Raw genomic sequence first — 15,332 nt, 5'->3', positions numbered from 1 at the left:
AGGTGTCACATCTTTGTGATTACTAACAGACTTCTGATGGAATTGCTCACATTAGGTCAAAGATCAAATTATTTTATTGTAATATTAAGTTATTAGCACCATGATAAATGAGACAAATTCTGCTTTTAATGCGTAGTATTCAGAAATTTCTAGCAGTGCTGTGGAGATCACTCTCTTTGCCATGTGAATTATATGTGAAAACTCGGAGTGGTTTTATTCTATTTTCCTGAATTGATATGAATTAGAGGCAGGAGTAAGCTATTAGTTTGATTTTTATCCTCCAACTTACGCTCACTGACCTACACTAGTTTCCAATCAGTCAACATGTTGATTTTAAAGTCCTCTGCCGGTGTACAAATTGCTTCATGTTCTTGTCCCTCCTCATCACTGTAACCTCCTATAATCCTCAATTTTTGCTCTTCTCCAATTCTGGCCTCTTCTCCAATTTGCATCCTTCCACCATATCTTCAGTTACCCAGGTCCTAAGTTCTGAAAATTCTTCTGCAATTGTCTATCAACTGTTCCCCTCCAATATCTCCCTGCTCCTCTCAGTCGCCCCTTACAGTCTACCTCTCGACTGTTCTAATATCGCTTTATATAATTTTGTGTCAAATTTCAGCTCAAGTTACACCTGCTCTATAAATGTAAGCACCTCGTAGGCAATATGCGGCAAATCAAGCTTAGAAGGAATAGAGATTTTGTTGCGTAATTTTCAAACAGCTATGGAGTTGATGGGCTTTGATGGCAACATAGATGGTTAAGCACTGATAGCACTGTAGAAAATGAATCAACAGTTTGGTAGCACTGGAGGGATAGATCTTACAGTAGGAGAGGTGTAGTGTGGTGTGGCATTAATAGAAATTACAGCAAGTGCAGGATCAAAAGGTTTGGAGATGTTTGCGAATATGCCAATTCAAAAGGTACTAAAGGGCTGAGGAAGGATAAAGGACAAGTGTAGAAAAAGGATACAGGTCCCATGACTGCTGATTAAGCAGGCACCAGAATGTGTTGGTTTTAGAGCAGAAAATGCTAAAGTTTGGAAGTAGAGAAAAGAAATAGCATTGGAAACAGGTTGGGTCAGGTAGGACAGGAAAGGGGGCTCCTAAGCATTAGGAAACAGGGCGATGCATAGAGAAGGAAGCCCTAGTGTTATGGAACATGTAAAGGATTTACCAGTGTATTGAGTGGATATTTCCAGTGTCTGTAAGAGTCCAGAAATTCTGGAGAGAGATGTCTCTAGGAACCAAGAATATTAAGATGACATAGTATGGCAATACAGCACCTGAAAGTTATGAAGGAGACAAGGGCCCTGGATGAATCTAAACTAATTCATCTGAACTGTATCAGACCTTTATACAACTCCAAACTAAAGTCATAAACTGCGAATCCAGTTCCTGGTCTGAAACTGATTTTAAGCTGAAAAACTACAACACTGTATTCTACAACCAAAGATGTAATTAATTACCATATTTTCAATTTAACAGTAAATGTATAATTATGTTCTTAAAGATAAAGATTTGTAAAGAAACATGATGTTATTTAACTGTTCTGCTTAGGTGAAATGTTTTCAAAATTAAATGTTCACCTTTGAAGAAAATGCTCTACATGCTAAGCTTTCTCGGACAAATAGAAAAATACATATTTCATAACCACTGCTAATTCTTCAATGGTAGCCTTTGTTTCTTTAAACTTACGATGGTTATGTTTAGAAATATTTCATTAAAAGCCTACTTAGATTAAAATCAATGTTTATTCAAACTGTTTTCAAAAGCACAAAAAATGAAAAATTAGCACGTACAAAGACACCATTTGACTGATCTATTAGTAAACATTGGGTAAATCGGAATCTAAACTCAATGGCGGCAAAGGTGTATAATAAGCACAATCTGTGTATGTCTCTCCTAAAAATGACATATGGACTATGATATTCAATAAGATCTGAAAACTGGCACAGAGATCGCGATGCATCATTAATTCACTCCTAATGCTGCCGATGAAGGCAGCATGCAAATTTAACATGATTTGGACTGTCTGCTCATTTTAAATAGTTGCAGCTTGCAACCAATTATAAATGTGCTAGTGAGTGGCTGCACACTTGCACAAGGGCTGAAAACAGAGAAGTTAGCATGAGCTCAAGCCAACCTGCACTACTTAAAGCTAGCGGCATATCTTAATGGGAAAGTACAATTTGTTTGGAGCAAGTGTTGGACATTGTCGTAAATGTGAATTTGACCTGGAAAAGACACAAGAATGATACAACATAGAAGGCTCCAGATTTTCCAACACTGTACTGGAGATCTTGGTAATAGAGGTAGAGGAGAGGTGCCATTTATAAGCAGAAATTCTGCATCCCTCCAGGATTCTAGCTCCACGAACCAAGATGCAGTGCTGCAAGAAGTTCAATGGCCTCAACATGAATGCTGAGATCTGTGAATATAACTAAAAATGCCATATCCTACCAACTATATTCAGCATTTATAGAATCATCTCACTCTCACACACTCAGCACTGTTTCAAACCTCAGACCCACAACTCATCATTTGCCAGCTGTTCAACTATGACAGCCACATCAGATGACACTCACTGACACGCCTCTCTTTCTGAAAGACACTGCACAATTAGATGCAGCAGCACCTAACTGGCAGGGGATAGAAACAGTTTTGTAAGTTTTATCATGTTATTTTGTAATATGATTTTAATAACTATTTTATATATTACAGATCTATTTTTTAGTTATTGAAAAAAGGTAAATATTCCTCCCATTCCCAAAGTTATTTTGATTAACTCAATTAGTTCACCTTAGTTCATAGGTTCCACAACATGAGAGATACCAGTCCTCATGTATTATCAAGAAACTGCTGAAGGCACTGGATACAGTAGAGCCCTAACAACATTGTGGCTGTATTACTAGTGACTTGTGCGCTGGAATTAGACCCATCCTTAGCCAAGCCAATGTAGTTACTATACTAACATCTACGTGTCAGTGTGTAGTTTCCCAGGTATGTCTTGTGCACAAAAATCAGGACAAATCAAATCCAGTCAACTACTGCCCCGTCAGCCTACTCTCAAATTATCAGCTAATGGAAGGTGTTGTCAACAGTGCTATTAAGTAGCACTTAGTCAGCAATTACCTGATCGCTAATGTTCAATTTGGGTTCTACCAGGGCCACTGGGCTCCAGGCGTGATTGCAGCTTTGGTCCAAACCTAGACAAGAAGAACTGAATTCCAAAGGTGAGGTATAAGTGACAACCCTTGACATCAAGGCAGCATTTGACTGAATGTGGCATCAAGGCGCACTATAATATTGAAGTCAATGGGAAATCAGAGGAAGGCTCTTCTATGTCATAACTGTGTTAGTGTCATAACTAGCACAAATAGAGATGGTTGTGATTGTTGAAGGCCATTCATCACAACCCCAAGATATCTCAGCAAGAGTTCCTGAAACTAGCCTACCCAACTTCAGTTGCTTCATAAATGGTGTAGGTTTGCTAATGATTCCAGTGTTCAGTACCATTTGTATCTCCCCAGATAATAAAACAACCTATGTCCACAGACACCAAGACTGGATAACATTCAAGTTTGGGCTGCTTATTGCTAAGCAATATTGGCATTGCATGATGCTAGGCAACAACCATATACAACAATAGAGAATCTAAAATCTCTCCCTGACATTCAATGGCATTAACATTACTGAATTTCCCACTATCAACATCCTGGGGATTTCCACTGATCAGAAACTTAACTACTGATATAAAGATTATGGCTACAAAATCAAAATACAGGTCAGAAACAGAATTGTATGGTGAGGTACTCACCTATTTCTCAAAGCTAATCCACCATGTACAAAGCACAAATCATGAGTGGGATGAAGTATTCTCCATTACCTGGATCAGTGCAGCTCGACTAGCACTCAAGCTTGACAACATCTTGGACAAAGGTCACTTAACTGGCACCCCATCCTCCATCTTCAACATTCACTCCCTCCACCACCAGCACAGTGACAGCAGTTTCTTCCATCAATAAAGTGCACTGGAAGAATTCACCAAGGTTCCTTCAACAGCACATTCAAAAATTGCAACCTCCAACACTGAGAAGGACAAGGGCAGCAGATGCATGGCAATACTACCATATTAAATTCCCTTCAAGGCGCACACCATTTTGACTTGGAATGATATCGATGATCCTTCACTTGTTGGGCCACAAGCTTGAAATAGCATTGTGGGTTTACTACATGGATTGCAGTGGTTGAAAAAATTGTTGGAAGGTGAGACAATTAGCTTTGCTGAACATCCCACTATCAACACCCTGGGGATTTCCATTGATCAGAAACTTAACAAGACTAATGATATAAAGACTGTGGCCACAAAAGCAGGTCAGAGACTGGGATTTTTGTAGTGAATAATTCACCCACTTCCCAAAGCCTATCCATGGATAGGTATCAAATGCTGACCTTACTCATGACGTTCCTATTCAATGAACAAATAAAAAAGGTCATTTAGGATTATTTGGCTTAATTAAACCTTAGTAATTTTGCTTTTCCCTTTTCCAGTAGTTTTCTTGCTTGAACATTTCCTCATTTTACTGTAAGCCAGTCAACTAAAAATATTACAGGTAGTATGAGCTAAATACAAGACTCCCATTTTTTTACGTGCAATAGATTGGGGCTGGCTGTGGAAGGATATTTTTCATTTCAAGTCGTTTTATCGACAGCTACTAAGTCAACAACAGGAAATAAAGTCCACACATTCAATCTTCACATTTTCAAAGTAGCTGTTTAATTAAGCTTTTCATTTGTTTTGTTTCAAGCGAGGAGGTGTTCATTTAAACTGTTAGAAAGGGAAATCAAGTTGCATTTATGATGGTATTTGCTCTTTTCATGTTTGGCAAAATTCACTGAATAATTAAAAAACCTGTTAAATCACAAGCTGAAGTACAAGCTTTCTATTGTCACAGAATTAAACAAGTAAATGTTTTGTAATTTTATTTCCATGGAGGGTTGCTGATTTCTTAACTAAGTTTTGCTCCTTCCTTCTGGACACAAAAATGCTCTTTGATCTTTTATTGCCGCTTTGGTCTTGTTCCTTCTACTTGAGTTGATTGCTGCTAAGTAGCGATGATACAATTCTTTAAGCAAGTGTTCAGAGTAAACTGTACATAATCTTGATATCCATAGTTACACAAGTCCACTCCTAATCAATCAGATCAGGTCATGTGCTGTGTCCTACTAACAGTGCTAAAAAGGGTACAGAACAGTAGATTTGCCAACTTTCGGCAAGTTCAAAGCCAAATGAGGATGACAACGTGAGTTCAATGGCTTTTGCTCTCTTCAAGATTTGTTGCTGAGGATGAAAATCATTGACAATCTTAAAACACCTTGAAATCTTAAAACACAGAAGTGTGTAGGAAAGAAGAGATTTCAATTTATTGTTGCTTCTTCAGATTTTTAGCAAGCAATTTTAATTGGGGAACAGGTGGAATGTTGATTTTATACTCTGCTCAATGGGGACAATAACCTCATCCACCATTCAAGAAAGTGCCTGGACTGGGGACAATCTTGGTTTCATAATTCGCCAAATTTTACTCTCTACTGAAGTCAACAAGTAATATTACATGGAATGTAAAATCAGGGTTCCACCTGATCTAATGGGCTTCCCACCAGGCGAGTTAGGTTGAATTTGCCCCTTGGTGACTAACTGGCATACAGAAATTTCTAGACAGCTTATTTCAAAACCAGACGGGTGACAAAGGCAATGAAGCAGTGCTTTGTAAAACAAATAATATTTCAAATACAGTTAACTTTTTTTTGCAAAAAATATATAATTGTTTTGTTTTGTTAAGTGTACTTTACCTGCGTGTAAATGTATTTTCCTTACATTCTTTATTAACTCTGTCTCCCTGTCACAAGGGTGAACGTATGAACAGAGGAGCACACTGGGATGTTGACCAACATCTAACTCTATCAAAGATCACTGACACTCAGATTCTCCCTGTAGTAGGTCCAGTAAGAATTGGTGATTTTTCAGGTTATATTCCTGCATTATTGCATGCAGTTTTTGAATCCTTTTCAATAATATCCACTTTCCACTAAATGCTTTATTTTAAAAATATGATTTTTTTCCCTCATTGCAATTTTAGTAAAATACAATTTGAGTTTACATGTGGCCTTGTGTATTTGCGATGTTATAATGCTTTACTCACACTGCCACTACCTGCTCTGCACCCCACGCAATGAACTGCAATGACTTCAGCACATTCATTGAATTGGCCCCTTCTATATGGACAGTTTGCTCCATTCACTAATATAAAAATTGGTAAGTTTAGTCAATGAGACAAGAATGTGCCCCAGGGTATATTTGTTCTAGGGGTGTATGGACCAATCCCAAATTGGGCACATGCAAAACATGATAAGGGTACCTATAAAAGATAGGTAGTTTATTTTCTATATGTTGTATCAACAAAAGTAAGAAAATTATTGTAAGAAAATGCTCAAATCAAGTCAAATGTGAACCTCAATGCACCTAATTTCCACACCACCGTTCAATGTTTTTCTTCTGTTTTGTTCCTTGGCAGAACTTGAGGAACAATTGTACTGAGTTTTGCTGTAAAAATTGCATCAACAGGAGGGACAACCAGTTTTGATTAAATATTTGTCTGCTTTCTTATTCAGATATAAATCACCATTTCGCATTTTTATTTCAGATTTCTAGCATTTGTGGATACCAATACCATGTCTTACATGTGGGGTGTGTGTGGGGGGGACAGTCTTCAACATCATTCCCCAAAATGTAAAAACATCACAGCATTTACAGTTGTATAAACCGGAACATTCATGTTGGCACATTATACAGGGTAAAATCTTTATAAAAACAAAATTAACTCAGTGCTCAGAAACAAGGCATAACAAAAGTGCACAATTATATTTATATATATAAAATTTTTAAAAAGCCATGTTTAAGGCTTTAATTGGTTATTTCTGGAGGTCAAAAGTGGCTGAGAAGAAAGTTACACAATTAAATCACAAATAAAAACTTCATGTATAAGCAACAAATATTCGTAATCTTTGACCAAAAAAAGATATAACTTTGAAAACCAGTTGCTTTTCCATCAAATTGCTCTAAAATATTTACACAATAAAAGGGACTAAAAAACAATGAGATCATAATCATAACATTCCTATTTTTGGCTCATGTTGTAAGGTACATGACAAGAATTTTAGGCAAAAAACAAACTGAGGACGGAGTCCTCAAGTTACCATGACGTTGCTGTGACGAAGCACAAAATGAATGGACTTCTGATGCCAGTTAATGCACATGCTGAAATAGGGTTCTTGATTTCATCAGTAAAATAACAGCAGTCATTTCTAAAACATTCTAATTGCTACTACTCCTCAAATACCACAGTCTATCATGAATATTACAAATATTCACAAACTTTGTCTGACAGTAATGTACTCCGCATCAAGAATTACTTTGTGAAACTCAATTAATTTTTAACAATTAGCTATTAATTTAGTCGTCTTAAATGTGAAACTTGAATTTCAAATTTTCCCAACAGAATGATAAAACTTGAAGGCTTTTAGTTTTATAGTGCATTCTAAAAATAGTTGATATTGTAGCAGTTCGTGAAGAGCAGTTTTCTGTAAACCTGAGCTGGCAGCTAATGGACTCAATCTTCAATACTTGCCACCTTTCCTAGGTTTTTGCATGTTAACTTTTGTAAAATATTAAAAGCTCCATTCTAGTTGGACATTGCTAAAGGTCTGATGATCTATCAATCATTTTACAGCCAATAATGATCACACCTGTAATGTGTCAATAAACAAATAAAATATTATGACACATTATGAACAGGCCATTGCTTATTTCATGTTAAATTGGTAGATTCTGGACAAAAGATTGAAGGGGCCATTTTATCCTAGATCAAAGGGACAGTTGCTGTCTATTGCAAAATGTTTAGTTGGACTGTTAGATTAAACATGGTAACTGGAATGTGCTGTGCAATTGGACTTGTAAAATATTTTGAACAGGTTAAATGGTATCTCCCTATTTATGTGTATTCACACTATTGTTCGTGGTTTTTTGTTTCTGAATGTATTCTTAAATTCCACTGTCACAGACGGGACTCAGGACTAGCTAGCAGTGGAATCCTTGAGAGTTCTGATGATAAACCAAACAGAAGGCTTACTTTAACTCACCTCTTGGGGTGAGGTAGTTTTGACATGTTAGGCTACTTTTGGTACAATGTGAAATAGGATACAAACAATTGAATTTGTCAAAGACAAACTTCTGAAGAATCTTTCTTTAAATAGATACCAATTTGTTCTTAAAATAGACGACTGATTATAGATGTTTTTAATTGGTCATGCATTGAGTTATATTAATTGTTGATACCTGATTGTGCATTAATCATAAACAAAATATGTGTAACCATCATCTATAAAATAATTAAACATGTATGAGAATTTTCTTAATAGAAATCAAGTGAATGCAATATAATTAAATCCAGTAAGTATTTGAACACAATTTGATTTAATTTTAATTCTTGGATAGCCCATCTCCGTAAAGACCAGTTACAGAAAAAATGTTTCCAGATTAAAAATGATAAAGTTCATTTATGGGAAGTGCTGTAGAATCAGTTCAAGAAAATTGCAATGGTTGACAGGAGTAAAAAGACAAGCTTGTGAGAAATGGAAGCTGCAGAAGACTGAGAGACCAAGCAAATTTAGCAAGAACCAACTCAGTAAATAGTTTTGTACTGTTGGGTGCATAATTGGAAAAAAAATATGAAATTACCTCAGTCTTTTTTTAAAACATCTAGGAAACAGTAATTTTCCTAGGAGAGGGCAGATGGGAATTATTGTACAGCTTCTGCATTAACCAGAGAAATGTAAATAATTGTGCAAGATACAGACTGTAAGAGTTTGAACTGGCTGCAGAAAACCTAAATACCAACCATTTACTGGCTAGTTGACATTTTAAATATTCCGTCACTGTCACAAATCAAGTGCTGCCTCCTTCATAAAATTAGCTTTGACAATTAAAGTTGCATCTCTCTTTTATGAGTGGAAATTAATTACAAGTACAACATGGAATGCATTTTTAAAAATTCCAGTGCATAAGTACCTGCACATCAATTTTCAGAGTCAGAAAGATTCTGCAAATCTTTATCATTTCTAACAGCTCCAATTTTTGCCAGTAGGGGAAAGACAGCAAGTTATGATTCATAAAGGAAGAAAACCCAAATGCAGCCAATCACCATCTGAACTCAGAGCTCAGTTCAAACAGATCCCATTTTGGCTCTTCCAAAGGACGTAGCCCACAGCGTGGAGTCACAAATTGATGTAGTAGACATAAATGCTCTCAAAGATGGTTAAGGTCTGCTTAGCTGTCATGATCTGAATTGCCTTGCTCTTTAAACTTATGCAGTTTCAATAAAGCTTTGCTCACATTTCTCAAGGGGAATTATAATGTCATTATGAATGTTTGGTTGAGTTTCAAAAGCTCAAATCATCTCAGCAGGGGTTTCTGAACCACAGTTCGTTTGACAACTGAAGTGCTTATTAAAGGAAAAGGGATGCTTGGTTTGTTTATTTTTATAAGAGATTGACTACTTGAGGAGATTTAAAAGCTTTGAATGGATTTTATGAACGGGAGAGTTTTCACCATCAAATGTGTAGGAGTGAGAGGTGCATTAGATTATTAACAGTCTATATTTTTCATCTCCACTGTGTCCCACCCCTGCCACCATCTCCCCGGGTCCCACTCCTCCCAATCCCAGAATGAAAATCATGTGTTTCCTTTTTACGGAGGTATGGGCGGATAAGATGGGAAAGTTCAATTCGAGCTACCCACCATGGTTGTAAAAATGTCAATTACAAGGTGTTGTGTGGGGAAAAAATGCAACTGGTGAATCTAACAGGGAAGTAACTACACTGCTAGATTAAAACACAGGATTCGACTTGTTCTAGGAAAGATTGCAAGTATAGACTCTGGGGGAGGAACAATGCGCAAACAAGTGTACAATGCAAAGAGAAAAGCCATACATAGTGATAGTCAGCACACCAAAAAGCAATGCATTTTTTCATCCACTTTCATTTTGGTTCTTACATCCCACAATGAAATGTGTTAATTTGTTTGGGTCCAATTCCATGATCCAATGGGTGCACGGCAGCTTCATTTTCAGTAATGAATCTGAATTGCTTTATATGACTCCCAAATCTATTTTCTGATAAATAACATCATAGCTTGTTTGGAGGAAAACCAATGTTTCACTCTACTCAAGGGCACAGTGTGTAAGAGCTGATGATGTCACTGTCACACAATGCATTCCTCCACCACTCTTACCTTAAGATAAAGATCTCAGGTGATTCAGAGAACCTTATGTATAGGGCACGCAACTGTGTACAGAACAATACATTAGCAGGAGAGCTTCAACTCTGCAAGTGGCAATGCCTTTTGTATCATTTCCAAATGAATTAGAACAATTTACTGGTTTTTCAACAGCTGTTGAAAGGTCTTGCAGCTGCGCTTACACATTTCTATGTGATTGGGATAGACGAAAACCAAAGTTGAAAAGCACAGATCACAGCAAACACAGAAATAAGCGCTGAGCCCATCCAGAGCCAAGTCAGCCAGAGAAATAATTAAAAAATCAGCATTTCATTGCAGCATTTAAAAAAAACAATAGTTACAAATAATGGCTCCTATGTAATAGAAAACATTCCGGTAATTATAACTTACATTTTTCTCTTCAGCTGTTCATATGTATTATTTCTTTCAGAGTGTTCATTAGGATTTTGTGCTGCTTTTTGTGTTTCATTCTATCTGATGTCATTGCAGGCTGCATTTGTGTTTCAATGCTCATTTTGCTGGCTATGCTCTAAAACTACTACTCAATATTTTGTTAATATTGTTGCCTGAATCTATTTTCATTTTATTCAGCTGCATTTAACACTCAACTGATGAGTCTGTTGTAGATTTGCAACCAATTTACAATGGCATTTTTTCCATTATCCACCAACAAAGAGCTAGCAAACAGTGAAACAAATCAAATTTATTGAAAGTGATCTCAGAAATCTCAGTAGAGGAAATCTGATGGTCATTTTCTTCCAATCAACTTAGTTCTTTGAAGCTAACCTTCAGTTTTATTCACCAATCACTATCATTCTTCCACAAATGAACTCCATTGTGCCTACTAATTCCACCTCCAATTCCCATCTACCTTAACCCTAGCCCATCTATTGAAACTCTGTACTGTTTTTGTTAAGAGTTAAATACTCAAGTACCTTTGATAAACAGCACAAAATGCACACAATAACGTAATGTCAAGGTACAACATGCTGATTGTACAAGCTGGTAAATAAAATGTATCCAAGGAAAGAGGCTACATCATGTTAGGCCATGGGTTTTATGTATAACCAAAAAAAGGCAGATGGAGGTGGTGCCGGGCATCTCCTGGATAAATGCCATTCGTTTTCATATAAAGAAGGTGCTTCTCACTATCTCCAGGCACTGTTTCCATCCAAGTTCATGACTGTTTAAATTCCAATCATTTTTACACCAAGTTCCTTATCTCTGCTACACTATTATAAGGTCAATCACCCTTTGCACGGGAATCGGAGAAAGATGGGAAAGGAAAAAAAAATTCACCAGATTGATGGCACTGCTTAGGGACATACTGAACAAGTTTTCTCACTCAACCCTCACAGGTAAATAGGAAGTGTGCAGGAGCTCAGAGGAATGGGGATCTGTTTTACGATTTTATGATGTTTGCAATTGATGATGCTTTGCTGCACGTAGTGACCTTCATTACATTGTTTACCGTGCTACCAAAGCCTTCTTTTCAATGGTTACATTGTTTTACACTTCCGCTTCACTTCATTGCATCACAGAAAAATGCAAAAATTCTTCTCTATGGTTTTACATGAGAACGAAAAGACACATACCCTATATTTTAAATAATGTTGACCGATGCAGTAAAATGTTTGCTGAAGTCCCATTAAACAAATTATCATCAAAGATGAGAGATTCAAACTCAGTTTAGTTTAACTTGATATGATGCCATTAACACCACTCTTCCTGGACTGCTGAATTCAAATGCAAAATGGAGCAAGTTAATACGCAGAGGTGATTGCTAAGAAAATCTAGTGCTAGTCTGGTCCAAATTTAATTTACCTAATTCTCTTCTTTTTTATAAAGAACCAGCACAGCAAATTATAATCTTCGCATTAAGTTTGAGATTTTAACCTTAAGTTGTGGTACCTTCCGGATATAAATATTCTTCACCAACCCTTAACTATCTTATACTCATAGACTCCAGTTTCTCCCCATCATCCTGATGCCGTCTCTTGGTGCTGAATGTAGCTATCCATCCAAAAAAATTGCAATGACATCAAACAGAAGAACTGAAATCAACACACATCCATTAAAGAATAAACTAGATTTCAGACCAGAAACAATAAATCTTCATGATTGGTAATTAAAATACACATTCTGAAGGAGTGAGACAAAAGCTTGTGCAACACAAAATGAAGCTGTGCTTTTGCTATTAAATAAGTCAATGAGGTATTTGTTTTTTGCAACTGTTGTATATATAATACTGATACACAGGGTTTCAGCTGAATTTGAAAAAAATTCTCCACAGGAAAGGTATACGTCAGTAATTTTAATTAACTTTTTTATACTAACTGATTTGGAACTATAATTGAGAGCAGCTTTTTTGTGTAGCTTAATTAATCTTGATAACTGAATAGATAACAGAACTATTGATCAAATCATTACATGTCCAAGAAATTCAGAACTGTCAATTTGCTTGCTAAAATCTATACCTTAATAGTAGCTTTTTACTGTGATATGGTCATCATTAGTGATGATTAATAGCAACAAACAGGTCAACCTAACTTTGATCATCTCATGGCATCTGATAATGGCAAAAAGGCCAACTACAACTGCCAGGCATTATGCTGTGTTTGTCAATTTAACACCTGCCATTGGTACATGCAATGAAATTACCTGAACAATTTGAAGATTTTTTCTTTGGCAAATTTAACCAAAAGACTGAATGGGAGTGCATGAACATGCATTCCCACAGAGATATCTCCTCCAAAAAGGGAGTTTTCAATCTCAGCCATTCCCTTACAGAAAGGGACTGAATGGATATCAAACACATCTCTACTGGAGGGGGAAACATATTTTTTGCTGCTCTTGGTGGTTACTTATAGAACACAACTGGCATAGGCTGAAGAGCAGGCTGCCTAAGTGACCTCATGTGGAATAGCACAAAGTTTAGAGCAGTAGGTCATATAATTCACCCCATCTCCCTGTACCAATGGTCAGTTAATTTTGCTGTGGCTTGATGCTATAGCTGCTGTTCATTGCTGTCCTTTAATATACCATACCATATGGTATATTAAATCATTGCTTGAAACCATGGCCCTTTAAAAGAACATTAAATGATAATCTAGAATAGACAGCAAAATTATAAAGTAAAATAAAAATCCCCGCTGGAAGCCATTTTACGTATTACAATCATTTATTTCCCAGTATCTCTCATTTGCTGGCTCCATGTGCAGTATGAACGTAAACTATTGGCTTTCTTGCCTTTGTACTATTCCCTGATGTTTTGAAGTGGAGAAAGTAGTCGCAAACAGCTGAAATCCTATTATTAAATATTTTAGCAGACAATAGCATGGTGGCGGCTTCAGGAAATGCAGCTACCGTTCAGCAGAAACTCCCAACAAATACACAAGTAAACATGCAAGAAAAACAAAATAAGAAGTGTCACATGTCCAGCAAGTCTACACCATTTAGCCAATACAACAAAAACAAAGAAAAATGTACTGTTGAGTCCCAAGCAGTGACCCTCATAAGGTGGGCACAGGTAGAGCAACAGGGCGAGCATGCAGGTCAGAAAAAGTAGACTGAAGTTTGATATTGGGCAGTGCTAGAAACAAAATAATAATAAATGATGTGATGGTAACAGAGAAATCTACCACATACCAGATGTATGTACTACACGACCACAAATGCATTTAGCAAGATTAATGAGTCTAATTTCAATTTGGTAATTGAAACCAACACAACTGTGAATCAACCATACCTGCAGTAGATACAAAGATTTCATATAATGATACCTAGTTAAGTGGCTATAAGTAAATAAATATGGCTCTAAACCTCTGGCATTTTATTTGAATAAAATTACTGGGCACGATTTGAGGATGACCTTAATAAATGCTTTTTTGGCTGGGGCTGCATGGGAATGAAGAAGTATAAAATAAATAATTAAAATAATATGAAAGTTATTTATAAAAACCTCAGCAAAACTGAGGGGAATGGATGAAATGTCACTCCTTTTCTCTAAATGGTTAATTACATAATGAATTATGTAATTCAGCGCCCACACCTTTCACACGGTTTAACCCGCGAGGAACCACACATTGCATTTCCAATGTAAGTTAGCACAGGGACAAAAGGTGATGTATGAAATGCCCTCGAAGTTTCTGAAGTCACATACGTAAGTTACAAAATTAAAACCTTTCGATGACAGCAGCATTTAGGTTACATAGCTACTGTGAAAACAGAAATGCTCTGTGGTGACTCTGGAAGGTTCCTTAACTTGCTATAAAGCGGGACAAAACAGAATTGAAAGGGTCAACCTATGTAATTTCACTTTATTTCCCCCTTTTCCTGTCCCACTCCAAGAAATACCTTTAACTTGGCTCTAAAGTCAATCTTATGGACAACGCAACCACACAGTTACTGCTGTGGTCTTGGAGTACGTGTATTCTGGTAAGTGAGTTTCAAAATCCAATTTTTTTTTGTTTCTATTTTAAAAAATGGGAAGCAAATTCAACAGTGGCATGCATCAGAAAACTGCTTTTGTTTTTAACATGGAAAAGTAGCCAGGTTAATTACAGCAATGGATGACATGCCGTAAAATAAATAGCAAGCACTTGCACCTTTTGTTCACAGAATTTTTTTCCCCTTTCTTCTTTTGCTTTTGATCATTAAAAACCAAACCAGGCCAATAATCCAGCTAAACTTCCATTTTTAAAATTGTTAAGCAGAAGAATGTGTCCTTGCATACCAGCTCGCCCCGTGATTCATGGACCAGCACACCACCTTAGGTACCTAGAGTCCAGAGAGGTAGAAAGGGATACATGTTAGCAACATGATAGAGTAAGTTAGGAATAATCTAGAGATCATACAGGTGATGCAACATTAAATATATATATTACATGGTCTTGTTCAAAGATACAAAAATGGTTAAACCTGCGTCCATCTGGAAGCCTCTAGGACTTTTTGCATGGTTCTCAAAAGTTTAAATAAATTTG

The 15,332-nt window shown here is 36.6% G+C and overlaps 1 protein-coding gene across 1 annotated transcript in view; it reads right to left on the bottom strand.

The window, feature by feature from the left end:
• Positions 1 to 4,753: 4,753 nt before the first annotated feature.
• fnbp1b (formin binding protein 1b) overlaps positions 4,754 to 15,332 on the bottom strand; it is a 289,323-nt gene continuing 278,744 nt past the window's right edge. The window contains exon 18 of the mRNA XM_080212260.1: positions 4,754 to 15,129. Within this exon, the coding sequence (XP_080068386.1) occupies positions 15,122 to 15,129 (8 nt within the window). The 3' untranslated portion in view covers positions 4,754 to 15,121. The remainder of the gene's footprint in view (positions 15,130 to 15,332) is intronic.

This window comes from Carcharhinus amblyrhynchos, chromosome 25 (assembly GCF_965287045.1).
Source record: "Carcharhinus amblyrhynchos chromosome 25, sCarAmb.v2.hapA, whole genome shotgun sequence".
NCBI lineage: Eukaryota > Metazoa > Chordata > Chondrichthyes > Carcharhiniformes > Carcharhinidae > Carcharhinus > Carcharhinus amblyrhynchos.
Note: the sequence above shows the minus strand (reverse complement) of the source record. Positions and strands in the feature narration are given on the sequence as shown.